The 25235-nt window shown below is 39.4% G+C and overlaps 1 protein-coding gene across 3 annotated transcripts in view; it reads right to left on the minus strand.

Moving 5' to 3' along the window:
- SLC39A8 (solute carrier family 39 member 8) overlaps positions 1-25235 on the minus strand; it is a 67620-nt gene that overhangs the window by 29945 nt on the left and 12440 nt on the right. For all 3 annotated transcript variants that reach the window (XM_071221264.1, XM_053922156.2, XM_053922154.1), the window contains 4 exons: positions 16446-16608; positions 8563-8732; positions 5999-6121; positions 5361-5528 (listed from right to left, as the gene is read on the minus strand). In XM_071221264.1, coding sequence (XP_071077365.1) covers positions 5361-5528; positions 5999-6121; positions 8563-8732; positions 16446-16608 — 624 coding nt within the window. The remainder of the gene's footprint in view (positions 1-5360; positions 5529-5998; positions 6122-8562; positions 8733-16445; positions 16609-25235) is intronic.

A 25235-nucleotide genomic window follows, 5' to 3' on the forward strand; every position in this document is an offset into this window, starting at 1 on the left:
AAGCCATAAAGGCACAAGGACAGAAAGAATGGAAGATGCAATGATAGCACTGAGAAATTTATTTTGAAAGATGAAAAGAGGAGAGTGAGTTCTAACTGACTTCACAGAGGAAAAAATTCAACAAGAAGAAAAGTGAGGCTGGGCCCAGAACCTCAGAAACATTGAGGGACTGAAGGTGCCCCGTCCCTCTGAAGGTGGCAGGTAAAGAGTGAACCTAAAAATAAGGGAATTACTTGTAAGTTTATTTAGGAAGGAATTAGAACCCCAGATCCTGCTCCCAAGCCAATGCAGCAAGGCAACCATCCCAAATGGTAACTAGAGATTTGCCCTTTGGGGAAATTGAATCTGAGAGACCCCCAGTCCAGGACAGAAAACACAAGGAAGGCTGGAGAGAAGTACGGCACTGCACTCAGATGTTCACACTGGTCCAGCCCCGCTCCCGCCCCCACATCCCCATATGCGCAGCCAGGAATATCTGCCACCTCTCCCACCTCCAGGCAAGAACCGACAAAACCAACCAGCAGAGAGAAGAGACTGATACACAAGCCCCACACATATACACACGGCTTCTGAACAGTTTCCTGTGTTTCCACTTTTCAGTACAATATTATATAATATTTCATTTAGATTATGGAAGGGTAGAAAGTTTGTCTGTTCTGTCCCACTAATGCATTCCCAGTACTTAGAACGGTGCCAAGTACACATTAGATACTCTGTAAATATTTGATGAATGAATTAAGTGTGTTTAAAATCTGTGGACTCTCATAAAGACTCGAGAACATCAAAAATGTAATCTTTATGTGTGTAGAGTGTAGCTTCCAGTCAGTTATTGACAAAGTATGTCTCCCTAAGGTCACACTTTGCAGCTAAATTCCACCTCATTGTACCTCAATTTTAAACATAAAATTTTAAATGGTCAATTTCTTTAAATGGGTAATATTAATTTTTTATTCTGTTAGGGAAAATAGGTAGGTTATATCACTTTATATTTATTTGCATCTATTCTTAAATGAAAGCACAAGAGATCTTCAGTTAGAAAGTGAGCCAGATTACAGAAGCCAGAACAAACAAGCTAGAGGGGCCCTCTAGTGGCCTCGAAGAGCTAATAACACTCCCCGCAATAGCTAACATTCCTAAGGAAACAAGTAATAAATCCTTATATGTGGAATACAAAAAACAAAATAAATGAACAAATGAAATAGAACAGACTCATAGATACAGTTGGGCTGAGTGAATATGGTGAAGGGATTAAGAAGTAATTAGAAAATAATCACAAGGATGTAAAACACAGCATAGGAAATGCAGTGAATAATAGTGTAATAACTACATATGGTGCCAGGTGGGAACTGGAAATATCAGGGGAACACTTTAGAAAGTATATGATCATCGAACCACTGTGCTGTACACCTGAAACTAATACAAAATAATATTGGATGTAAATGGTAATTAAAAAAACATTAAAAAAACATTAAAAAAACAATCCACCAATAAGCACAGTCCTTCCGAAGCTGTAATTCAGGAAAAGACACATCTAGCTGCAGATACTGAAACGACTTCTCCACGTGGCTACACAGTAACCAGTCAGGGGAAGAAAAGAAAAAAGGAGCAAGTGGCACAGGCTGAGATGTGAAACACCACTTAGCGGTGATAACTGAGTAACTGTGCTCCCTTCCTCCCCCATAACTGCCTTCTGCTTACCCCCCCCCCATCACCTCCACTGGCCCCGAAAACGTGCGTGGTCCTGCGTGAGCACACCGTCCCCACAGGGGCTGCAGTGCCCACCACTCACTGGGTCCGGGGCAAGGGTTCTAAGGAGGTTTCACATCATTTGTATAAATATTTAGAAGTTATAGTCAGGCTCACAAACTGTTCAATAAAATGTTTCCTATCCTCCTACTATGCTTCCATGGCAACACGTTTTTTTAAAGTTTGTGAAAAGCTATAATTTTTTATGACTTGATATAAACAAAATACTGCAAGCAACTAAATGTAAATATTATCATATATCGGAGTATTCTGTGATGAACCAGAATTGTTTGGATTAATATTTACAGTGCCATCCCTAAGTCATGCATTTTAATCATTCTGTAACAATTCTTTTGTTCTTCCTACATTTTAGCAAATTCAAGAATCATGCTATTATAATCTAAATTGTCACACAATTTGTGTTTTATTGACAGAAATGTCAAATTAGACTATTTTTTGTACATCACTCTTAGACAGTTTATTATTTTCCGTTTGGAAAACTTCATTCTGTGGAAGCAGTAGCAACAGGAATTATCAAAGAAAACCGTAAGGCAATACTTGGACTCAGAAATGAACCATGCATTTTACATGTCATGCTCGGTCATTGTAATGGGTCACCTGGGTTATTTGCGTCATGGAAAATATTGGAAAATATTTTAATTTTATTACTGAAATCACTATCACTTATATTGCAAAACCTACTATCTCTTAAAGTGATATCTAGATCCATATGATATTTCTTAAGTTCTATTTCTTTCAATTTTTAGTGCAACATAAAGAGAAAACTGAAAATAACAGTATATTGCTCAATTTGTTTAAATCTCTCTTCATTCAAAATTATACCTTCAACCAAAATAGCCAGAAAATAGCATCAGAGCTCGTCTTCAGGCCTGGCGTAGGGTGACCATTCTGACCCGCTCCTCTGCCTTCCGCTGGGCTTCTTATTCCTGGAAGTGTTCCCAGAATCCAAGTTTCATTCCATCTCTCATTACTGGTAGTTTACCTGTCTGTAGAATTCCGCAGGTGCTTCTATTCAGGATATTAAGGAAACTGTGCCGCTGGCCTCCAGCATTGACGTCAGGAATCACGATGCCATTTGGCTTCCAGTTCCCTTATATGTGACCACTTGATTATTCTCAGAGCTTTGAGAACATTCTTTTCCCAGGTATTTACATGCCTGGCTCTTCTTCTTCATTATCCAGTCCCCCACCTGTCTCTTAAGGGAACTTTCTTGATCAATCAATCAAAGAGGATCCCATGTCACTCCCATGTCACCAAGCTTTATTTTCATCAAAGTACTGATTGCTACCTGATATTTTCTTGTGTTAGTATTTCCTATACTGCCTCTTTCTGCTGAATAAACTATAAACTCCACAAGAATGTGTTTGCTTCTGAATCCCCAGTGCCGGGGACAGTGAGCAGCTATCAATAAATGTTTACAGACTCAGCGAATGAAAGCCTACATACTAGCACTACTACCAGAAGGAGAGTGAGAACGGCCTTTTGATGGATATTCCTACATTATGTAAAACAGGATCACGTCTGGGACCCCATCATTGTCACAGCTTCTATTTACTTCAGACATGTCTTTTGGCCACCGTGAATCATAAAGCGTTAAAAATAAAGTCATACTGGAAATATTGAGGGGAACATAATGTAAACCATATACCTGAAACCAATACAGAATAAAACTGAAAGACAGAATTTTTTAAATGAGACAAAAAACTAAAATCAAACTTTTGATAAGTCCAAGTTATTTGTCCTCAGAAATCAATGCCTTGGTCCAGTTTGTCTTCTTCCCCTATAAAAAGTAATATTTATTAAGTCAGGAGTGAATGTCCTCATCTTGACCCCAGCAGGACAATGACAGGGAGAATGCGGCTGGGCGAGGTGTGAGAGCACAGCCTTCAGCATCAGACGGCGGGTCCCAGGCTAGACTTCACCATTCAGGATCTGTGTGTCCTGGGTTTGTTACTTGACCCTGTCTAAACCACAGTCTCCTGAGTGTAGCACTACTTGTCTCCTTGGCTATTGTTAGGATGAAATGAGATCATCCATCTAAAGTTCAGGTGTAGTCCTTGAGCATTTAATAAATATTAGCTGCAATTAAGAAATGATCTATTTGAACATTTCCGTATTCTTTGCAAAATCTTGGCTAAAAGCGCCATTCATTATATTGCATGAAATAATTTTCTGTCTCACCTTGGTGCCAACACAGATTGCCTCTTCAAATGCATTTGGATTTGTCTCCTTAATCAGTTGAAGAAGTAGGTGACCAATCATGTGTTCTTTCCAGAAGGAAATTCATGTCATTTTCCATAATGACCTTTTCCAGATACCTTTTTTCTACCATGTTTCCCCTTGGCTGGTTTTCCTTTTGGTTTTATTTTTAATTGTCCTATTTTATATTGCTTTTAACATTGTAGCTTGTGACTGTCATTTATGAGCTGAGTGACCCTGGTGAGGTTATTTAACATCTAGAGCTCCACTTTCTTAATCTGTCAAGTGGGAATTGTTGTGGACACTAGTGACACTGTCATCCTAGCATCCTTTTTAATACCCGCTGTTCCACTGCATCCATGTTCCCTTGGAGCCATGTAAGGGACCCAACCCTCTGAGCACTTAGATTAGTCTGGAAGTAGACATCTAATTCAAGCTGGACCAAGAAGACCCTTGCCTGGAATTCTGGATTTAAGACTGAAAGAGTCAGGCCAATTTCCTGTAGTAGCTGAAATTATAAGACATAAACCTCAGTAGCTGCTAGTGTCCACATTTCCCACTACTGTCCGAGCTGGTCCGCAGTGAAGAAAAGAATGCAAGGAGGACAAGAAGCGGGGATCCTGATGGTCCTAATGGCCCCTAGGCTCTTGCTCTTCCTGTAGTTGGCTGTTGTTCCCTTAGATATCCCACTACCCTTCCAATAAATTCTTCTTTTGCACACATAATCTGGATTTGATTTCTATCACTAGAAACTGACCTAGTATTTCTAATACTACTAGTATTAGAAATATTTCTAGACCTAGTATTTCTAATACTAAGAAAACAAACCCTACTTTGAATACTTGATGTCATTTAAGTAAATGACAAAAGTAAAAAGTAAATGAGATCAAATATTTAAGTGCCTAGCATGTAACCTGGCATATAATACTTGTTCAAGCAATGATGCCTATGAACATTACTTAGAAGATGGGAATTCAAATTCTAAGTTAATTAATTAATAAACATAATTTTGATAGTTTACAGATCTTCTTTCTTCTTACAGTCTAAAAATCACTCAAGGGGATTATTTGGTTTCAGATTGTGAAAGAGTTGCAAAATAAGAGAAATGTTCTCATTAATTTTGCTACATGTTATCGTATAAATCTGAGTGACTCTTACATGGCTAAACAATCTTAGAGAATAGTGAAGCCTCAGATACAATAACCCACAATTTCTTGCTTAATTCACTAGGTTAGAGTAAACACAGGGAGAGAAAGGAGAAAAAACGCAGACTTACATTTTAATTATCCCACATATACAGGAGTAAGTCTGACCCATGTAAGTGTACAAAACACTGACTTGGCGATCTTCAGATACAGGATCAAGTTAGTAAAAAGAAAATGGAACTACCATACCTGCAGAGACACCACACTGACATTATCAAAATGGATGTGTCCATTAGGCTCCGTGACAGCTGGGTTTGCATAGCATGTCACACCATTGATGGCAGGCAACGTTTTAGGTTGACGAGTTTTTTCTTGAGAGGGACCAAAGTCATCATTACTAAAGTGGGTATGATCATTCTACATGGAAACATTAAAAAAGCAAAAAGAAGTTGTAAGAAGGAAAAAAGATGGCTCATGCAGACAAGTAAAACAGAGTTTAGTGTTTATATATAAGAGAAAAACGTTATACCTATTCTGTGTGTACTCTAATCTTTTTAGATTTATAATTTTTTTCTCCCTTTAATTGTATCCTCATTTACTAGAGTCTATTGTATCTCTTTTTTCATGTTAGGGTACATGTAACTTCTTATTTTGTTGAATATGAACGGAATACATCTGTTATTCAATGTTAAATTGTTAGTACTTACTCCAAATTCTACAGTATAAATCAAGTGTTTCTGTTGATCAAATATTTTTAATGCCTTGATTTTTCTTTGTCCTTACATTCACAAATCTAACATATTAACAATCCATGGAGTCCATTATTTGCTTATATAAAGTAGCTTTGCCAAGTAAAATATCAAAAGCTTTAAATAAAGTCTATTTACCTCGCCATATGTCTTTAATAACATCTTAAGTATTCTTTCAAAAAAGAAAAGTAGGTAGAAACCACCAAAGACAGCAACTGCCTTCTCAACATAGTTGTCAACTTTGGGATTAAATCCAAATGCCTGGGGATGGAAAAAAAGGAAATTGAGTTAAAACCAAATAATATAACTTCATTTCTAGAAACTAATACCAAAATTTCTCAGTATCCCATTTTCAGTGAAGTTCTACATCCATCTTTACATCCAGGTAATACTGGGAACTTACCTGCCAAAATTAAAAAAAAAAACTCTGAAACTCGAGTGAGCCAACTCTAAGAGATGTCTTAGAAATCTCCTAACTATATCTGGTAAACAAAACTGTGAGTATCTTATATTGTTTCTTAGCTGTAACACCTGCAGCAATAAATGCCTTGAGAGAGGAAACTTTAGTAGTAGAGAAGCAGCAATGAATGCCTCATTTGCAAGATAATATTAGATCTAGGTAATGAAGATAAATGAGACTATTTATAACTTACTCCAAAAGTAATGGGATGGGGAGAAAAGGCACACAACTGTAACTGAATAACAATAAAAAATTAAAAAATAAAAAATAAAAATAAATAAATAAATAAAGTAATATATTTGTCTATCATATCCAGAGTGAAATTTGTAAAGCAAATACGGCAAGCCACCTGGATTATTGTTTTCCCAAGAGAAATCCTCTTGAACCTAGTGGATCCTGATGAGTCCTAAAGAGATTAAATAAATGAAAAACCACCTGAGAATAAAGAAGACTTAAGATACCAGGTGTGTGCACGCACATGCAAAGTGGTGAGAATGAGAGTTCATTGCTTAGCGGATGTAGGACAGGAGCTGGAGTTTGAAATTATAAAGAGCAAAGCTATCCCTAACGGACAAGAAACACAAACTTAAACTAAATAAAATAAGAGGAGAAAGCTTTACGCCGTTCCAGATGTGGTGAATTGGCCCTCTGAACAGCAACCTAGGATGGAGGATGCCCAGGTTCTGGTCCTGCGCCTGCCCCTGGGCAGAGCTCAGGGCCCATCTTCATTTGAGCGACCTCTATGCTTCTTCATTCAGTGCAAAAAAGGGCACAGATGCCTACTTCATGTATGTAACACAGAGGTTATCAAAATAAAATGAAGTAACAAGAATGTTACCAAAGGAAGAAATAACTATCTATGGAAATTTGAGGTAATACTACAAAGACAGATTCTTTAGCGCTTATATAATTCTCCGATCACATCTATAATTCCTTAATTATCACAGACAGGCAAAAGAAAATCCACAAATGCTGTTGAGGAAGTTTCTTATTTTCCTAAGAAATGTCTTATGTACTGCTAAAAATAGAAAACCTCAAAATCATAAAGGTGAATCTCCACTCCATACACAGTATCAGTTTTTTACATTTAATTTGACCCCAAAATCAGATGAGTTAATATATACACATGTAATATTATATTAATATGTTACATAGATAATAGAACATATAAAAATTTTTAATCAGAAAATCTATATTGCTGTCCTAGTTTTGTTCCTAGCTCATCGTATGGCTATAATCAAATTATGTAATGTCCCTGGGGTTTTGTTTTTTTCATCGCTACAGTTGAGATGGCCTTCCTAATTCCTTTCTACATATAATGATAACAACAACAACAATGATAAATCTGTGACTCTAAAAAGTTATACCCCCAATCATATACAGCTGTGAAAACTAAAAGAAGATTTAGGTATAATTTTCTAAAACTTGTAAGATGAGGGTAATACCGTGAACCATTATTTTTCTCTTTGCTTGAGGCTCATCGCCCCCCTTTTTTGTATACACTGAGGGTGAGAGGGGACACAGTCCCTGTGAGTGTCCCCCAGCTCCACTTTGTGGCATCCTCCCCTTTGTCTTCCTCTTTCCCCTCTCTTTCCTCTCAATTATTCTCCTTCCTCTTTCTCTCTCCTTTATATGGCCATAATATAGATTCAAAACAAAACACATATCGTATCTGTTGATTAACTGAATAGTGTACTATAGTCAATATCAGATCAATAATACATTTCATAAAAGGAAACAAAAGCTGCTGTTTTTTCATGGGCCCTCAACTGATCTTTTTCCAGAGTAAAAAAAAAAGGAAACGGTTTGTCAACCACACTCTTATTTATCCTCTACTCTTCAATAGCTATAATAAATATGTAAGGAATTCTGTGGTATATACCTTCAGTAAACTTGACACTGCATGCTCTTTTGAAAAAATAAATAAATAAAAGTAGGCAGGGAAATGAAATTTTCCAGATGCAAGACAGAATAAATGTTTAAGGCTCTCAGAGGTGTCCCATAGCTGTCTGAGCACGTCCTGACCGCCTGCCTCCTGGAATGCTAATTCTGTCTCCGACACGGACTCTCCCTGAAGCTCAGACAAGCTTCCTCATTTGCTGTGATACAACTCTCTTTTATACAGAACACCACTCACCAGACCATAAAATTTTGTGAGAATGATAGAGGTTTAAAATGTACAAAGTGCTAGAACATTTGAAAGAAACTATTATTCACAGAAACAGAGAGCTAACACCCTTACCTCTGGAATAAGTTGGAAGATTGCATTTGAAAATAGAGTCCCAATAGCCAGCCCCACAAAATAGGTCAAAATCTTGGGGAAATAAGATTTCTTTATCAACGGAGTCAAAATCAATCCAAGGAGAGACGCCAGATTAATAACTGTCACTGACAGGAATCCATATCCCCAAACTGTGAATCAGAAGGAGAGAGGGAAGATTAATCAGAGCAAAGGAGCCAAATGCAATCTTAAAACTCTACATTAAACTCAAACTGAATTTCTTCTTTAAAAGTTCTTTTAAACAAAATCATCGCAATGAAACTACATAGAAAATTGGGACCACTTGGCACACTAAATACTAATACAAACACTGTGCATGCTTTCATCAATCCTAAGCCATCATTACGGGATGGAAGAACTGTATCGCTTGCAGGGAATTTAAATACTATGTAGAACTGAGATAATCTGAGGTCCACAGGCTCCAAACCACCTGGTTTTATCTATTGGTTCACAGCCTAGCTAAAACTCAGCCTTTCAGAGGAATATAGAGGCAGTGTGAGTTTCAGGAAAAAAAGGTGTGGTAGATGGGTGGTAGTGCTTTAACTTCAACGTGACCATGGTTGTTGACATTGAGCTTGTAATAATCACTTGTCTACAAGCACCTGTGAGGAGCACCTCCTTGGGGAAGACAGTACCTCAGCCCTCCAGCTGAAGACTCAGCTGGACTCAGCCCAGTGCAGGGAGCCCTCGGGAAGGGAACACACGGGGGCAGGAGAGAGCATCTGCATTGCACAACCCACCCTGTCGGGTCCAAGTTATGGCAAGAACATCACCTACAGTAGAGACCCTGGTGACAGAAGGAAGTGGTGCATCTTTCACCTCTTTATACCCAGAGCCTGGAACCCAACAGTTGTTTAATAAATGTTGCTTAGGATAAAATGAATAAATATCATCCTAAGCTCTACAGCTAATGGTGTGTGTGACCTATTGCCTTTGGGCCTCAATTTTCCCCAGTTATCCTAAAGGGGCTGGTTTTTTAAAGACATAATGGGAATGCAAGTGGAACATATTGTGAGCACAGGACAGTCGCGATGGCAGTGCAGGGTGACATACAAATGGCCCTGAACTACGTGACATGTGGCTTTGCCTGTGGCACCCACACACTGGGCACAAAGACAATGTGAAAGATTAGAGAGCTGGCTCTATATTGCCACTTCTTCGTCCAGAAACCATTTTTAAATGTCGGGCCACTTTTGTCATGGACACGATCAGCTGAGGAGCAGAGGAACACAACGCTTAGTGAATGTTTGCCATGTTCCAGACACTGTGCTGAGTGACAAACTTGTATCAACCCATTTGATCCTCACAAAACCCTGTAAAGTAAGAACTACTATTACCTCCTTCGTACAGTTGAGGAAACCAAAGCATGCGGACTCCAGATGAGCTACCCACGTCATGCAGATTTCAAACCTGCACAGTCTGTCTCCGGGGCCCATATTTTTTAGCAATATGCTCCACTACTCCTGCAGAGGTCATTTAATGTTTAAAGAGTCCATGGGGCTCACAAAACTAAAGATTTTATAATATGCTTTATGAATATAAGACCGTCCACCATTATTCTAATTCAACCGATTCCATCTACAAATAAACAATCTTAGCAAACATTTATGGTGTCTAGGATGGGAACCGTAATTCCTGCCAACAAGCAGCGTGGATCTTTTGCTTGTGCAGCTGAGAAAAGTGAGGACACACCCATACACAAAGTAATATAAGGCAGCCGGCGCTGAGTACCAAATGAAAAGAACAAATAATAAATGTTACTACATTACCACAAGAATCATCACAGACTAACCATTTTTTCTTCTCCACTTCCTATTAGTTCAAGACTCCTGACCATGCCCTGCAAAGTCATCTCACCTACAAATGCCCACCTCATTCCCATCTATTATCTTATCACCTAAAACAACACTACCTACTCTCCTCAGACTTTGCACGTAGAGAAAGTTCTCAACCCCACATCTTCCTCCACGATATATCTATGTGTAGTGTCCCTTGACATGAATAGCCTCCTATTCCATCACTAGCCTACATGCCTGCATTCATTCAACCACTATTTATAACCTCATTGGGTAGACAGGATACATACAAGTTGAAACTAAAATAAAAATACAAAGAAACTAAAATAAAAATGCAAAGAAGTTTTTGAGTACCAAAGAGAGGCAAAGCCACATACACATATTAAACTCATCACCTTCCCCTAAAAAATCCTGCTTCACTACCTTTGTTCACTATCTCCATAAAGAGCAGAAACATTAGGATTAATTTCAATTGCTCATTCTCTGCCAGTCAAGTGCATACGTGATTGGTGACCACATGCCATCAGTTCTGCTTGAGATGTCTCCCTGCAGCTTCTCCATCCTCATTACCTATGCCTTGAGTGCAGGCCCTCACCATCTCTCACTCCCTCATCTGATGCATTATGACAGTTTTCTGTCTGGCCTTCCTCCCCCCTACTTGGCATGGCCTTATTATCCTAAAACATGACTCAGATCATCTCATGGCCCTATGTGAAATTGCCCTACATTACCTGACTCCCAGACAGCCTCACCAGTGTCATTTACCCCCTTCTCAACGTGGCCTTTATGCAGACATAATATTTTCCAAAAACAGAATTGCCTTTACTTCTGGCTCTCTATCTGGAAATATCTTTCGATCTTCTTCCTGGCTCTCCAGGCCAACTCAAAGGTCTCTGTGAAGCTTCCCTAGCTCCTCCAGGCGGCAGTGCCGTGCTTGTCAGGCTTTCCATAGCTCTTTGATTGACGGTAATCAGGCCACTTACCATCTCTCTTGTGCTACAATAATTTTATCACATATATTTGTCCATATCATATAAATTAGGAGATTTTCAAGGGGGCGGCTATGTCACATTCATCTTCAGTGACCAGAATGTTGCTTAGCAAATAGCACACGTTCCTTGACAAATGAATTAATGAAGTTCTTATTTCAAGGTGCATCCTGGAACTCTATCAAAAAATACTAATTCATCTGCTTATCCAATCTTTCTAACTTTCTGTAATATTGTGCACATTGATCAGAACTACTTGGAGAACATTGGGAGTGTGAATCATCGCTCTTCTGGGCACACTGCTTAGTTTCCCCTTCTTCCATTGTTAGGGCATTATGCAGGGGGAGGGAGTCCACCACCCACTCAACCAGGGCACCGAAGAGTAGGTCAGTGTGAAAGCATTCCTTGGACTCTCCCCCCTCCCCAGACACATAGGACTTCCTCTACTGGTCTGCTTCAGACCTTCTCCTTCTTAGTGAACTCAGAAAACTTTTAATAAATTTTCAAAGAATATTAGTAACAATAGTTAACATTTATTGAATGTCAGCTGTTAAAATTCTTCTAAAAACCTCACCTATTTTAAGTCATTTCATTCTCCTATTTCATAGATTTTTCACGTGAATCACAAGGAATAACATAACATCAGTTAACCCAATCCCTAGAATCTAGTTAATTCTTCAATAAATGTTATATCATTTTTTTTTTAAATAGGAAGCAGACCATGATCTAAACTGTAGTTCACTTAGCTCACTGCTACACAGTGAGAGAACAGCAGATTGGGGTTTAGGAGCCCTGGACGTTCCCCTTCCCTCAGGTGTTGTGCCCAGGGAGAGCCATGTCCCCTCTGGAGCTACCTACCGGTTTATGTCATCGGTTGTACTATGTAGTTGGACGATGTGATGCTACAGGTAAAATTCTATTATTCTTACCTATTACTTGAATTAAACAGCATTCTGTGACATCATCCAAAAATGAGGCAATTTTGGACCACTGAATTATTGCTAAAACTTAATTTAGCCCCTAGAGAATTTCATTTACCATCCTTTTATTGCATCATCAATATGAGTTTATAAAGCACCTGAAAGGCAATCTCAAATTCACAAAACGTGATGTCCCTGATAAAGGAGATTGATATCTGACCACTGAAACATCAGCGTGAATGTGTTCATAAAACCCCTCACTCCTTTGGATTACTTTCATTTTGACTTTTCATACCCTTGAATGAACTCAGAATTGACTCTTTAGTAAATGATCAGTTATATCAAGAGTCTAGTGCATTTCATGATTTAAAAAATATGTTTCTCTGTGGGAAAAGAATGGGCTTCCATAGGCCATGGAATAAGGTGAACTTTGAAAACATGTGTGTAAGAAGAGTGAGGACATATTCCTGCCACCCTGTGCAGGGCACCATTCTGGGCACGGGCATGTAACTCACTGATACCCCAACAATTCTGTAAGGAAGGTACCATTTTTTATAGATGAAGTAAGTGAGGCACAGAGACGATAAATTAGTTGCTCCACTTCACACAGCCTCACTGAAATACAACAATTAATTTTTTACACCAAAAAAGGCAATGTATTATCAAGTTAAACACCCTATATTAGTAATAACAAGTACTCTACTAGTTTCACTAATTCTCCAGAAATGTTTCTATGTCTCCTCCACCCCACCCCACCCACTCTAGCCCCATTTCAATTCATAAGATAATGTGCACCCTAGAAGGTATCTTTCTCTTTGGGGGGGGGGAGTCCTCCGTCCATATATTTGGTGCCTCTCTCATCTTATAAGATGGAACTGTTGATTTTTCCATTTTATGACTTTGCAGTGTTGACTCTAGAATTCTCTCGCTTTCTGTTTCTATTTCCCTGTTCCTACCTCCTGGTCCCTGAGACAGAGTAAACCTGAGAATGGTGGTTAAGAACACTTTTGAATATCAGTTATTAACCTGCACGGAGAAGAGTATTTGCTCTTTCTGAAGTCTCCCTACTGTACTCAGAATTATATGTGTTATCCATGTTTTATTGAACAGACATATATATAGTGCCTACCAGACAGTACACGTAGTAATGCCAGACAGCAGTCTAAATGCTTTGTGAATATTAAGTTATTTAATCCTCACAGCAACCCTAGGAAAAAGGTACTATTTTAGATGAGAAAACTAAGGCAGAAAGACATAAGTAAAGTCCTGTGCCCACCACAGCTAGAAAATTACAGAGCTGGGAGCTGAGACCAGGTGGGCGGACTTCAGAATCCATGCTTTTACTAAGGATTCTGAATAAGCACGAACATGTGCTTGGGAATGTGTAAGGCACAGCTAAACGCCTGAGTGCCTGGGGCGTAATGAGCAAGAGGGAGGCCAGAAGGAGTGACGTCCTAGGAGAGCCAGGGGCATTGTGGTGGTTGGTACATCGATTGGATTTTATTTTGAATGTGGTATGAAGACATTGTAGGGTTCTAAACAGGAGAGCCCTACTACTAGTAACTGTTAGTATAGGAAGCATTTACTGAATGTACGTTTGAGTGTAAAATACAAACTGCATTCAAGTTAACAGACTTGCAGAAATACAAACACACTCTCATTTACCACATATCCTATTAAAAATATTTGCTCGAACAATTAGCTCTAAAATTATTGTTATTCACTAAATTGATGATTATATTGATAAAGTATACAGGGTGGTTTCCATTCTTTATATATGTAAAGACAGAAGATGAAAGAGAACGTGGGTTCTGAAGCCAAGACCGCCTGGGTTTGAATCAGGCTCTACTGTGCACAAGTTGTGTACTCCCGAGTAAGGACTTGAAGTGTCTGTGCCTCAGTTCCCTTAGCTATAAGGTAGGAACAGCAAATCCTAAACTATATAGTTGTATGAAGATTAAATTAGTCAATATGCATGAAGCACTTAGAACAGTAGCTACAACATAGTGCTACGTAAGAGTTGAGTGTTACCACTACTTTCGTCATTGTTATTGTTATTCCTGTTATCCACATGAAGAGATTGAAGTATTCATACATCCAAAAGGAACCCAAAAGTACGTAAAACAGGCATTTCCTTTGTCAAGGCTTCCCTTCTCTATTATGCTTGTGTTAGTTATGCTCACTCAGACCAGGGGCTTCAACTGCCATCTTTGAAATAAATGACATATCTCTGAGCTCCAGATGCGTGCATGCCACTGCCTACCTGACATCCCCTGCTGGTCCACATCAACGTCTCAGACTGACCATGTTAAAAACTCATTGCCTCATGGACAAAATCTAGGGGGAGGGTGGAGGTGGGGGAGGGAGGGGGGTTCAGCTGGGGTGGGGTGGAGGGATGGGGAGAAAAGGCACACAACTGTAATTGAATAACAATACAAAATTAAATTTTAAAAAAATAAAAGCATTAAATCTAAAAAAAAAAAACCAACTCATTGCCTTGCTCCTCACCACTGGCTTCCTCTAACAACAATGGCTCCTCGCCAGTCTCCTCCATCCCGGGAAATGGCACAGCCATCTATCCACCTCCAGGAACTCAAACCTTGATTAATCGTTCCCCCTCCGCATATCCAAACCAGAGGCAAACCATGTTAGCACGGCCTCTGAAATCCATCCTGAATCTCATCACTGCTGCTCACTCCAGCCTTCCCCACCTGAGCCTGAGCCCCGTCGTCCTGAACGCCAACCCCTGGCAAGAGCCTCCTGCCCGACCAATCTTCACGCTTCTACTCTTCCTCCATTACTGTCTATCCTTCACACCTCCTCCATTACTGTCTATCCTTCACACCGTAGGTAGAATCATCTTTTACGCATCCAGATAAAACCATGTCACTCTCCTGTTTAGAAGCCTACAGTGTTTCATACCACTTTCAGAATAAAATCCAATCAATGTACTGTCCACCACAGGCCCCTGGCTCTCCCAGGATGTCACTCCTTCTGGCCTCTTGCTCACTACGATCCAGGCACACGAGCATTTAGCTGTGCCCTACGCATTCCCACACACATGACCACGCTTATGCAGACGGTTCCCCTGAGCTCGAGTGCTCCTCCCCCAGGGAAGGTCTTGCCGTGGTCCGCTCCCCCACCCTTAGTCAGGTCTCTGTGCAAGTGTAATCTCGTCAGAAAGGCCTCCCTGTTTTCATCTAAATTCACACGCACCCACCCTCTCCTCCTACTGTAACCTACTGTATTTTCTTCAAAGCATTTATCCCTCTGAAATCCTATTACTTACTTGCTTGTTTGTATAAATGTTTATTACATTACTTCTCCACTATGTCATAAACCCTGGAGGGCAGGGAATTTTTCTTCCTGCTCACAACTGAATCTTCAGTACACAGAACAGTGCTTGGCATGTTCATTCAATAAGAATGAACCAATAAATGATTAAAATGTTCATGTAGGGCAGGGTGACAACTTGAGAATACCAAGAAATGGCACACAAGTAGCAAAAAGACCTCCTGAACAATTCATTGGTTTATCTCATTTGTGAAAGAACTCTTCATGTTTAAGTATGTAAACTATTTTATATAGTAAACAGGTACTTCTTTTATTTTAAAAATTTTTGCGCTATCTACAGCAATGCATTATAGGCACTTAAAACAGTTGCTAGCATTTTCTGTCATTTATGAAAATTATAGTGATAATAATTCAGTACCTTAAGATTTAATCTAGAGACACACTAGTTTTATTATCCCTTCACTGACACTTAAACTAATAGGTTTTTGAATAATATTATAAGCACAATGTAATGGAAATTAACTGATCAATTTTAAACCAGATAGTTAATATGTAATCCAATGTGCACAGCATAAAACATGTGTTCCAAATCAGGAATTGGGTTTTACAAAGTTATTAAGTGGTACCAAGTGTAATTTTGACTCCACAAATAGGGGAGCACAACTTAAGAAGTTTAAGTGAGTTCTAATTATTCTTACTCTAAATATTTCCAGAATATCAGTACTTTACCCAGGGATTCTATATAGATTAATAAAAGCAGTAAAGCATCAAAAGAAGTATGTTAATTTCATTTCAAACTAGCCCATAACCTTTCAAACGAATGGGAGAACCGGCTTCTAACATACCTTCAGAGAGACTTGGTTTGGATTTGTGCATGGACCGCCCATCGCAAGGGTGAAAGTTCAGTTGCTGCAGGACTGCGGGGCAGATGACAGAGAAGTTCGAGCTGGTTATCTGGGTAGCATTTGAAAAGCCATGAAGGAAAAAGATCTCTTCAGCTGACAAACACTGAAATAAAAGAAACAAAGTAGACATATACGTGTTGATATAGTAAAGCACTCAAGCAAAGATGCTGTAGAGACACGGAATATTTCATCTAATCTCCCAGCACTAACTTTTCAAACAACAACCCACTACAGAAATGTATAGACCCCTCAAATCCTAAAACAGCCCACACTTCCTTAAACCTAGAAACAAGAAAAATAGCAAAAAACTTTCTTGATCAACAGTCTACCTATATATCGCCAGCCTAAAAGTAAGAACTGGTCTGGGGATTTCCGAGGACTTCAGAACAAAAGGGCTTTAGATGATTCAATATTCTTCATCTTCCCTCCCTGCTTTTCTTTACTTTGATGGATATTTCATGTGAGCTGTGGAATGGCTCTCTATAACATTTCCTGGAGACAAACACCAGGCTCCCTTGAAGTTTCCCAGTTCAGGGATTCATCCATCTTCCTTGACAGCGATAATAATCCCAACACATAACTGTTGTTTTAAAATATGTCTTTGGTACAAGTGCTTGTTTGCCAAAACATGTATTATGCTCAATGATAACAGGTAACTTTCTTATATTATACAAAGTTTTGAAAAGTGATGTGTGGTTTAGAAATTCATTAACTATTAATGAGAAATAGAATCGTCATTAGAAAAAATTCTCTGCAAAAAAAAAAAGTAACTATTTAAAAAAGGCGAAAGATTTATACAATCTGAAGAGAAACCAGAGTATGAAAAAAAAAATAGTAACTATTTAAAGGTGTCATTTTACTCTTGGGCAAAATTTAACTATAAACTACTTTCTACATACATTATTAAGAAGAGTATAAAATAAATTAAATGTGTTACTATTGCTAATGAATGTTATAAGAATTATGGAGTATGAGAAATATCCATTCACTCAGAAGAGTCTGTCTTTCATAAGTACAATTGAGAGCACTGCTTTGCATACTTCAGCCAATATTTAAACCCCGCTGAGACCTTAGCTCTGTATAATTCAATGGACTTGATTGTGTCTTCCTAAAGTTCATATATTGAAGCCTTAACCCCCGATGTGATGATTTTTGGAGATGGGGCCTTTGTAAGGTACTGACGGTTAGAAAAAATCAGGAGGGTGGGGCCCTGCTCCAGTCAGATTCGTGGGCTTATCTGAAGAGACACCAGACAGCTTGCTTGCTCCCTCCCTCTCTCCACCATGTGAAGACAAAGCAAGAAAGCAGCCACCTACAATCCAAGGAGAGAGCTCTAACCAGATACCAACCCTCTGCTACCTCTACCAGTCTCTAGAACTGTGAGAAAACAAACTTCTGTTGTTTAAGCCACCCAGTCTGTAGTATTTTGTCATAGCAGCCCATGCTCACTAATACATTATGAATGATATTAAAAAGTCAAAAGTTTTTGATAATTGTTTGACCATAAGTGCTGTAATTTTCTTCACAACAAAAACAATGAAACTAAAAATATAAGATTTTGACAACAGGAGATCACTACTGATTTTGAAAGAGAGATGAAAAAAACATCAAATACAGCCAGCTGTTTGGAGTTGTCAAAAGCTAAAAGTACAATTACCATAAAGAAAATACAAATTTAGACTTTTTTTTAAGTGTCAAGTATGTGCCCACATTGTTTCTTATTCAACTGATGCCCTCCTTTGGGGTCGTGACAAGGACAGCCGTGTGCCACTCCTGGAAGAGGAGCCGGTGCACTCGGTGCCCTGCTGACCGTCTTCCCTCTGGTGAGAATAGGGGATAGTAAACTAATGATGGAAGACAGGAGCTTGATAGCCAACTGGGGGAGGGAGAGTGGGTATAGTTTACTCACTACCGTGTAACCACACTGGAGCATAACTGCTAGGTTCAAAAATTACAGAGTGCATGTGGTCCGACTACCCCCTGCATGACTCCAGTACAAACACACGCAGCGCTGCGTGCCTGCAGGAAGTCTTAACCTACTTGGACTTCAAGTTCCCCCAACTATAAAATAAGAGGAAAGGGCAAAGCTGCTGATAGGTAATTTACAAAGCCTTCTCAGAATTAATATTCTAACATATCCTAAAACTTGATGTCAGTTAAATAGTTCTTTTCAGACTCCAACTGTGACCTGTTCATGGGTCAGGAAGTTCACTTACTGTCAGCATTTTGTAAGGAAGTAAAGAACAATATAATAGGAACTCCAGAGTGTAACACACGTAACTAGGATAACTACTGCTTAATCAAATTTTACATCAGCTACACATTATACTTACCATGTACATGTACATGGGATCACAATGCAAAGTTTATTTTATTTTTTATAATTTTTTAAAAGATTTTATTTATTTTTAGAAAGGGGGAAGGAGGGAGGAAGAGAGTGAGAGAAACATCAATGTGTGGTTGCCTCTTGCACAGCCTCTACTGGGGACCTGGCCCACAACCCAGGCATGTGCCCTCACTGGGAATCCAACCAGCGACCCTTAGGTTCACAGGCCAGCACTCAATCCACTCAGCCACACCAGCCAGGGCACAAAGTTTATTTTTTTACGAGCTGGGTGAAAGGGGTGAAGGGATTAGGAAGTAAAGATTGGCAGGAACAAAACAGCCATGGGGATATAAAGTACAGCCTAGGGAATATAGTCAATAATATTGTCATAACTAGGTATGGTGCCAGGGGGCTACTAGACTTATTAAGGGGATCACTTTATAAGTTATGTAAATGTCTAACCACTATGCTGAACACCTGAAACTAATATACTATTGAATATCAACTGTAAGTGAAATTTTTAATTTTTTTAAATTTAAAAAAAATAAATTTTTACTGTAAATGCCATCAAATGTTTGAAAGTTACTACCCTAAGGATGTGCAAGTTGTCTGTTGTATATCTTAAAAGACAGTCTCCTACATACAGTTAGGAAAAGAGAGATCATCAAGGGAATAAATAATCAATACTGTAAGGCAGCTTAGAGTCTTGATGAGCCGTGCAGCATTAGTGTGGACATTTTGCTTGGGCAGGTACTCATGGGTAATAACGCTTTCACAGCCGCAGCAGCTCAATCTCAAGAAAGAGGAAGTAGGTGGAGAGATGACAAAACTCTAGACCTTGCCTTATGATATGAGAATGGGGATAGAATATTAAGTGTGGCAAAACGAAAACTAATGGCAGGCCTGATTTATTTAAAAGAGCTATCTACCAGCAAGTAGAACACACACACAAAATTACACAGCAGCCAAATTTTGCTTTTAAATTATTTTGATTTTATTTTATTTTTTCTTATTATCTTTTGACTCCCTTCACCTGTTTCTCCCACTCTCTTACCCCCCACCTCTGGCAACCACCAATCTGCTCCACACATATATGAACTTGGTGTTATTTTATATTCCACATATCAGCAAGATATGGTATTTGTCTTTTTCTGTCTGATTTCACTTAGCATAATGTATGTTAAATCTTACCATGTTATCACAAATGGTAAGATTTCAGCCTTCGTTGTGGCTGAGTACTAGTCCATTGTACACATGTTCCGCACCCTCTCTATCCATTCATCCATCCGTGGACACTTAGGTTGCTTCCATGTCTTTGCTGAAATGAACATGGGAGTGCATACATCTTTTTGAGTCAGTGCTTTTGTTTTCTTCAGATAAATATCCAGAAGTGGATTTGCTGGATAATATTGTAGTTGTATTTTTAATTTTCTGAGGAACCTCCATACTGTTTCCACAGTGGCTGCACCAGTCTGCCTTCCTACCAACAGTGCACGAGGGGTCCCTTTCCTCCACATCCTCGCCAGCACTTGTTTCTCGTCTTTCTGATAATAGCCACTATGTGAGGCGGTATCTCATTGTGGTTTTGATGCGCATTTCCCGGTTATTAGTGATTTGAACACCTTTTCATGTACCTCCTAGCCACCTGTATGTCTTCCTTGGAAAATGTCTACTCAGATCTTCCGCTCATTTTTTAAGTGGATTGTTTGGTTCTTTTTGTTGTTGACTTGTATGAGTTTTTCTCCTGTGGAACAGGTTGCTTTTTCATTTTGTTGAAGGAGTCCTTTGCTGTGCAGAAGCTCTTGGGTTTGATGGAGTTTCTTTCTTTTTTTTTAATTGTATTTATTATTTATTTATTTGTTTATTTATTTATTTATTACTGTTATATTTGCTTTTGTTCTCAGATTCAAAAAATTATTGCTAAGACCTATGTCAGAGGAACTTACTACCTAAGTTTTCTGGTTTCAGCTCTTAACATTAAAATCCATGTAATCCCATTTTGAGTTAATGTTTGTGTGTGGTACAAGACAGTGGTCAAGCTTCACTCTTTTGCATGTGGCTGCCCAGTTTTCCCAACACCATTTACTAAAGCGAGTGTCCTTTCCCTATTGTATTCTTGGCTGCTTCATCCTAAATTAGTTGACTATATACACATGGTTTTATTGCTGGTGGAAGTGGGGTCACTGTGGTGTCACGAGGGAGCTTTCCAGGAGACCCACAAGGGAGGATAAGGTCTGGTGATAAGATTTATTTGTGGCACCAGATATAAGATCAGAAGAGTCCCCCTGGGTTTCCATTGTCCCATCTCCGTCTGTCCAGCCATGGACAGAGTTCCAATCTTGCCTTCATCGGACAGAAACAGGGCCAGTGCCCAGAGCTTCTGTGCCATGCCAAGGCTAGGCCATGTTAAAGCTTTGTCCAGTCCAGCCTTTACCACCTTCCAGCTAGCTTAGCTTGTTTTCTGGGCTGTGCCTTGGCCGGGGCCCATATTTCCTGTCCACATGGCCACCAGAGCCCCAGGTGTCTGCAAGTCCCACTGGGCTGCTGTGGAGAGAATGCATGAACAAGGAGGCAAGCAAGAAGGCTCTTTGTTAGCTGGGATTGTGTTATCTCAGGCTTGGGAAGGACCAGGCACTTTCTCAAAATAACCAATCAACATTCTTAGTTTTCGCAGGCTTCTGATGGGTCCAACCCCTAACCAATCTATTCCTTACATCCTCTAGGGTTTTGTCTCTTATCCAATCCCATCCCTGTTCCAGGCTAGACTGACAGGCCTCTATGGTTGCCATTTCAGCTCCTACTGCATATGAGCTCACCTCCCCCTTTATTGTTCTTCCTCTCCCCACGTTGTTCTGAGGGGAAGGACAATTGTTCCCTGGGAAGTGTGTGAAGCAGCAACTTCTTAGGGAAACCAAGCAAGCCTATGCTTCCTATTTTATTCTGCTTAAGAATGTCTGATTCCCTTTGTTCCCTTCCATAAATAATATTTAGCTACCTATGCTAACAGTCTTATTGTGGGCTCTCTATTTTTTCCATTGACACGTATCCATTTTTATGCCAATATTATACTGTTTTCAGTGCGTGTGATGCCTCCAGCTTTGTTCTCCTTTCTCAAAATTGTTATAGCTATTCAGGGTTTTTTGTGGTTCCATACAAAGTTTAGGATTATTTTTTATAGTTCTGTGAAAATGCTGTTGGAATTTTAATAGGACATTGAATCTGTAGGTTGCTTTGGGTAGTACGAACATTTTAACAATATTGATTCTTCCAGTCCACAAGCATGGAATATCTTTGCATCTATTTGTGTCTTCTTCAATTTGTTTCATTAATGTCTTGTAGTTTTCAATATATAGGTATTTTACCTCCCTGGTTAAATTTATTCCTAGGTATCTTAATCTTTTTGATGCAATCGTAAATAGAATTGTTATTTTAACTTTTCTTTCTGATAGTTTGTTATTAGTGCATAGAAATGCAACAGATTTGGGGGTACTGATTTTTATTACGCTTTGATTTAACAAAGGTGAACCTGAAACAAAGAAAGCAGTTGTCTAGAAAGGGCAGTTTCCCAGGGCAGGGACAAACAGGATGAGGGCCTGGGTGGTGAGGGCAACAACAAAACCAGTAGAACCACTAAGGAAGTTCAAGCATTCTCCCAAACACAGCACTTCACCTCCAAAACAAACATGAACACATTTTTAAGCTAGTAGAATCCACCAGACCTCTCAGAGTGATTGATTAGCCAGAATAGTATGTTCTTTAAAAAACACTTCATGAGCTTTCAACATCTCCTTCCAATTTACCTGCTGAGCTTTTCTCCAGTCTATTTGTTTTCACAATACTGCTATTCTCAAGAGTGCCTCTTGATGTTCGCTGTGGCAGCTTGAGCTTTGTGCTACCAGAGGCAAACTCCAGCCATCAGCTGCCCTAATGTTCAGGGGGTTGACTTCTTCCTAAAGACATTTTCTTAATTTTAATGAAATTACTATTTGTTAGTCTCTTGCCACATTAAGGTAATCTCAAATGAGCCTTACATACACAAGAACCAAAGTAAAGTAGTAGAAGAGGTAAGGGGGTTTAAACACATATCATAAAAAAAGACTTCAAATTATATTCAGTCATTTTAGCAAATAGTTCCATACATTTTTCCCCTCCTCTTTCTTCCTCACCTGTTCTGACTAGTCAAAACTTGGGTTTGGGTTTTTTGTTTGTTTGTTTGTTTGTTTTGGGGGGGTTGCTTCTTTTCCAGACATATTTTTGTGGGAATGAAGGAGGCTGGTACAAGGAAGGATGGGAGGGGTGAAATTTGAGTGATTAGCGCAAGTTCCTCACTCAACATTTTGTACAGTTGAAGTCTGCTTATAATAAATGCCAAGGAGTTAAGCAAGATTTAAAATTGCATACCTTAGATAACGACACACACTCTCTACTTGACTAAATTTTAACCAGGCTCTCTAAGTCCTCTAAGCCTCACCCTGGGATCTGTTCTTGGGGTGGGGGAGGGTGCTACATTGCCCAGGTGTAGCAAGAGTCCTGCTAAGTCACTTTAGAGAGATGCCCCATCCTTCTGATCAGCCGGGCCCACCTTCTGCAAAAATCCTGTTAGGTTTGTTAAATGAAATTCCCTCTTAGTAATTTTCCATGCATTGCCCCCACCCCGCTTCTTGGCTATAAATCTCTACTTGTCCTTGTAGTATTCAGAATTGAGCCTCGTTCTATACTGAGGCCCCTTTCCCTATTCCAATACATAGTTCTTAAATAAAATTTTTTATTGCTTTAATTACTGTTCGGCTCTGGTTTTCTTTAACAATACCAAGTACAATAACCACGCAATTATACTTCATATCACATAAATTCTTTCAACAAACTTTCATCATTGAATCATAAAAGTCAGGGTATGTCACCGACGGGAGAAGTGGAAAGTGGGGGAAGCCGGAGGATGACACCCAGAAAGAGACACAGTGGCCTCCCTCATCTGCAGGGCACGCGTTCCAACACCCCCTGCACATGCCCGAAACCTCGGATAATACCACACCTTATAGATACTATGTTTTTTCCATGCATACACAACTATGATAAAGTCTACTCTATAAATTAGGCACAGTAAGAGATTACAAACAATTAAGAATAAAATAGAACAATTTATAGCAGCATATGGCAATAAAAATGTGAATGTAGTCTCATCCAGCAAACTAACAAGAATTTCTTTTTCCTTCCTCACAGTTTTGCAGATAGAAGATTCATCTTGCCATGGATCTTAGCAACCTCAGCATACAACTTTTTTCTTCCATTATTAAGTCAAAAACCTTTATCTTTTCGTTTAAAGGAAGCATTTTACGGCCCTCAGCATATCTGAACTGCCAGCATCACAACCCTTGCACTTGAGGCCATTATTAAGTAAAACAAAAGTTCCTTGAACACGGGCACTGTGATACATGTCAGCTGATCTCAGAACCGAGAAGGCTACTTGAATAAGTGCATAATGGACAGGGAGTGTGCAGATATGCTGGACAAAATGAAGCGAGCCGAAGTTTTGCCACCCTCAAAACAGTGTTTTTTGGGGATATTGATTTTAAGCTGGCTATTAAGAAATGGAAGACTCAGAAAGAACCTTTGACCCTCCCCTTTTCCTGCCAAAGAGGTTCAGAGAGAAAGGCCTGCTTCAGGAAGGGACTCAGGATGTTCACCTTTGCCTAATTTGAATTGAGTACAGTGCAGGGGAGAGCTTCAGGTAAGGCCTGACACTGCATCAGCCCCTGGGTGCCCTTGTTTCTGGGCTGCCTGGCAGGAATTTGCTTACCAGGCATGTTCCACTCTTCCTCAGCTACCTGTGAATTGACCATTTTCACTTTTAAAATCTAAGATCTAGTTCCCTCCTTTTCTCTTTGTCCAAAATGACATATATACCAGTTTTCCCCACTGTCTTTCGAATTTTATGCTTATGTGAATTCCCTATGTGTACATATTAAAAATTTACTTTCTCCTGCTAATCTGCTATATGTTGTTTGAATTATTAGCCTGGCCACACTTAAAAGGTGGGAGTAAAAGCATATTTCCAGCCCCCACAAAAGGGAGGGTTCATGTCCCAGGCAGGATGGAGTGGGATGGCAGGGAACTTCATTATGGTACTCAGAATGGTGCACAAGCTAAAACTTGTCAATTGTTTATTTCTGGAACTTTCCATTTAATATCTTTGGACCCCAGTTGACAATGGGTAACTGACCCTGTGGATAAGGTGGGGACTACTGCAGTACCAAGATAAACAAGTCATAATACCTTCCATCAAGGAACCTAGATAATTGTGGCAGAAATAAATCAGATACGCCAGTAGCTATGAAACCGGAGACTAACCGGTACACTCACAAGAGGCACGATGATAAAGAACTATTGAGAGCTCATACAAGGGA

This window comes from Desmodus rotundus, chromosome 4, assembly GCF_022682495.2.
Source record: "Desmodus rotundus isolate HL8 chromosome 4, HLdesRot8A.1, whole genome shotgun sequence".
NCBI lineage: Eukaryota > Metazoa > Chordata > Mammalia > Chiroptera > Phyllostomidae > Desmodus > Desmodus rotundus.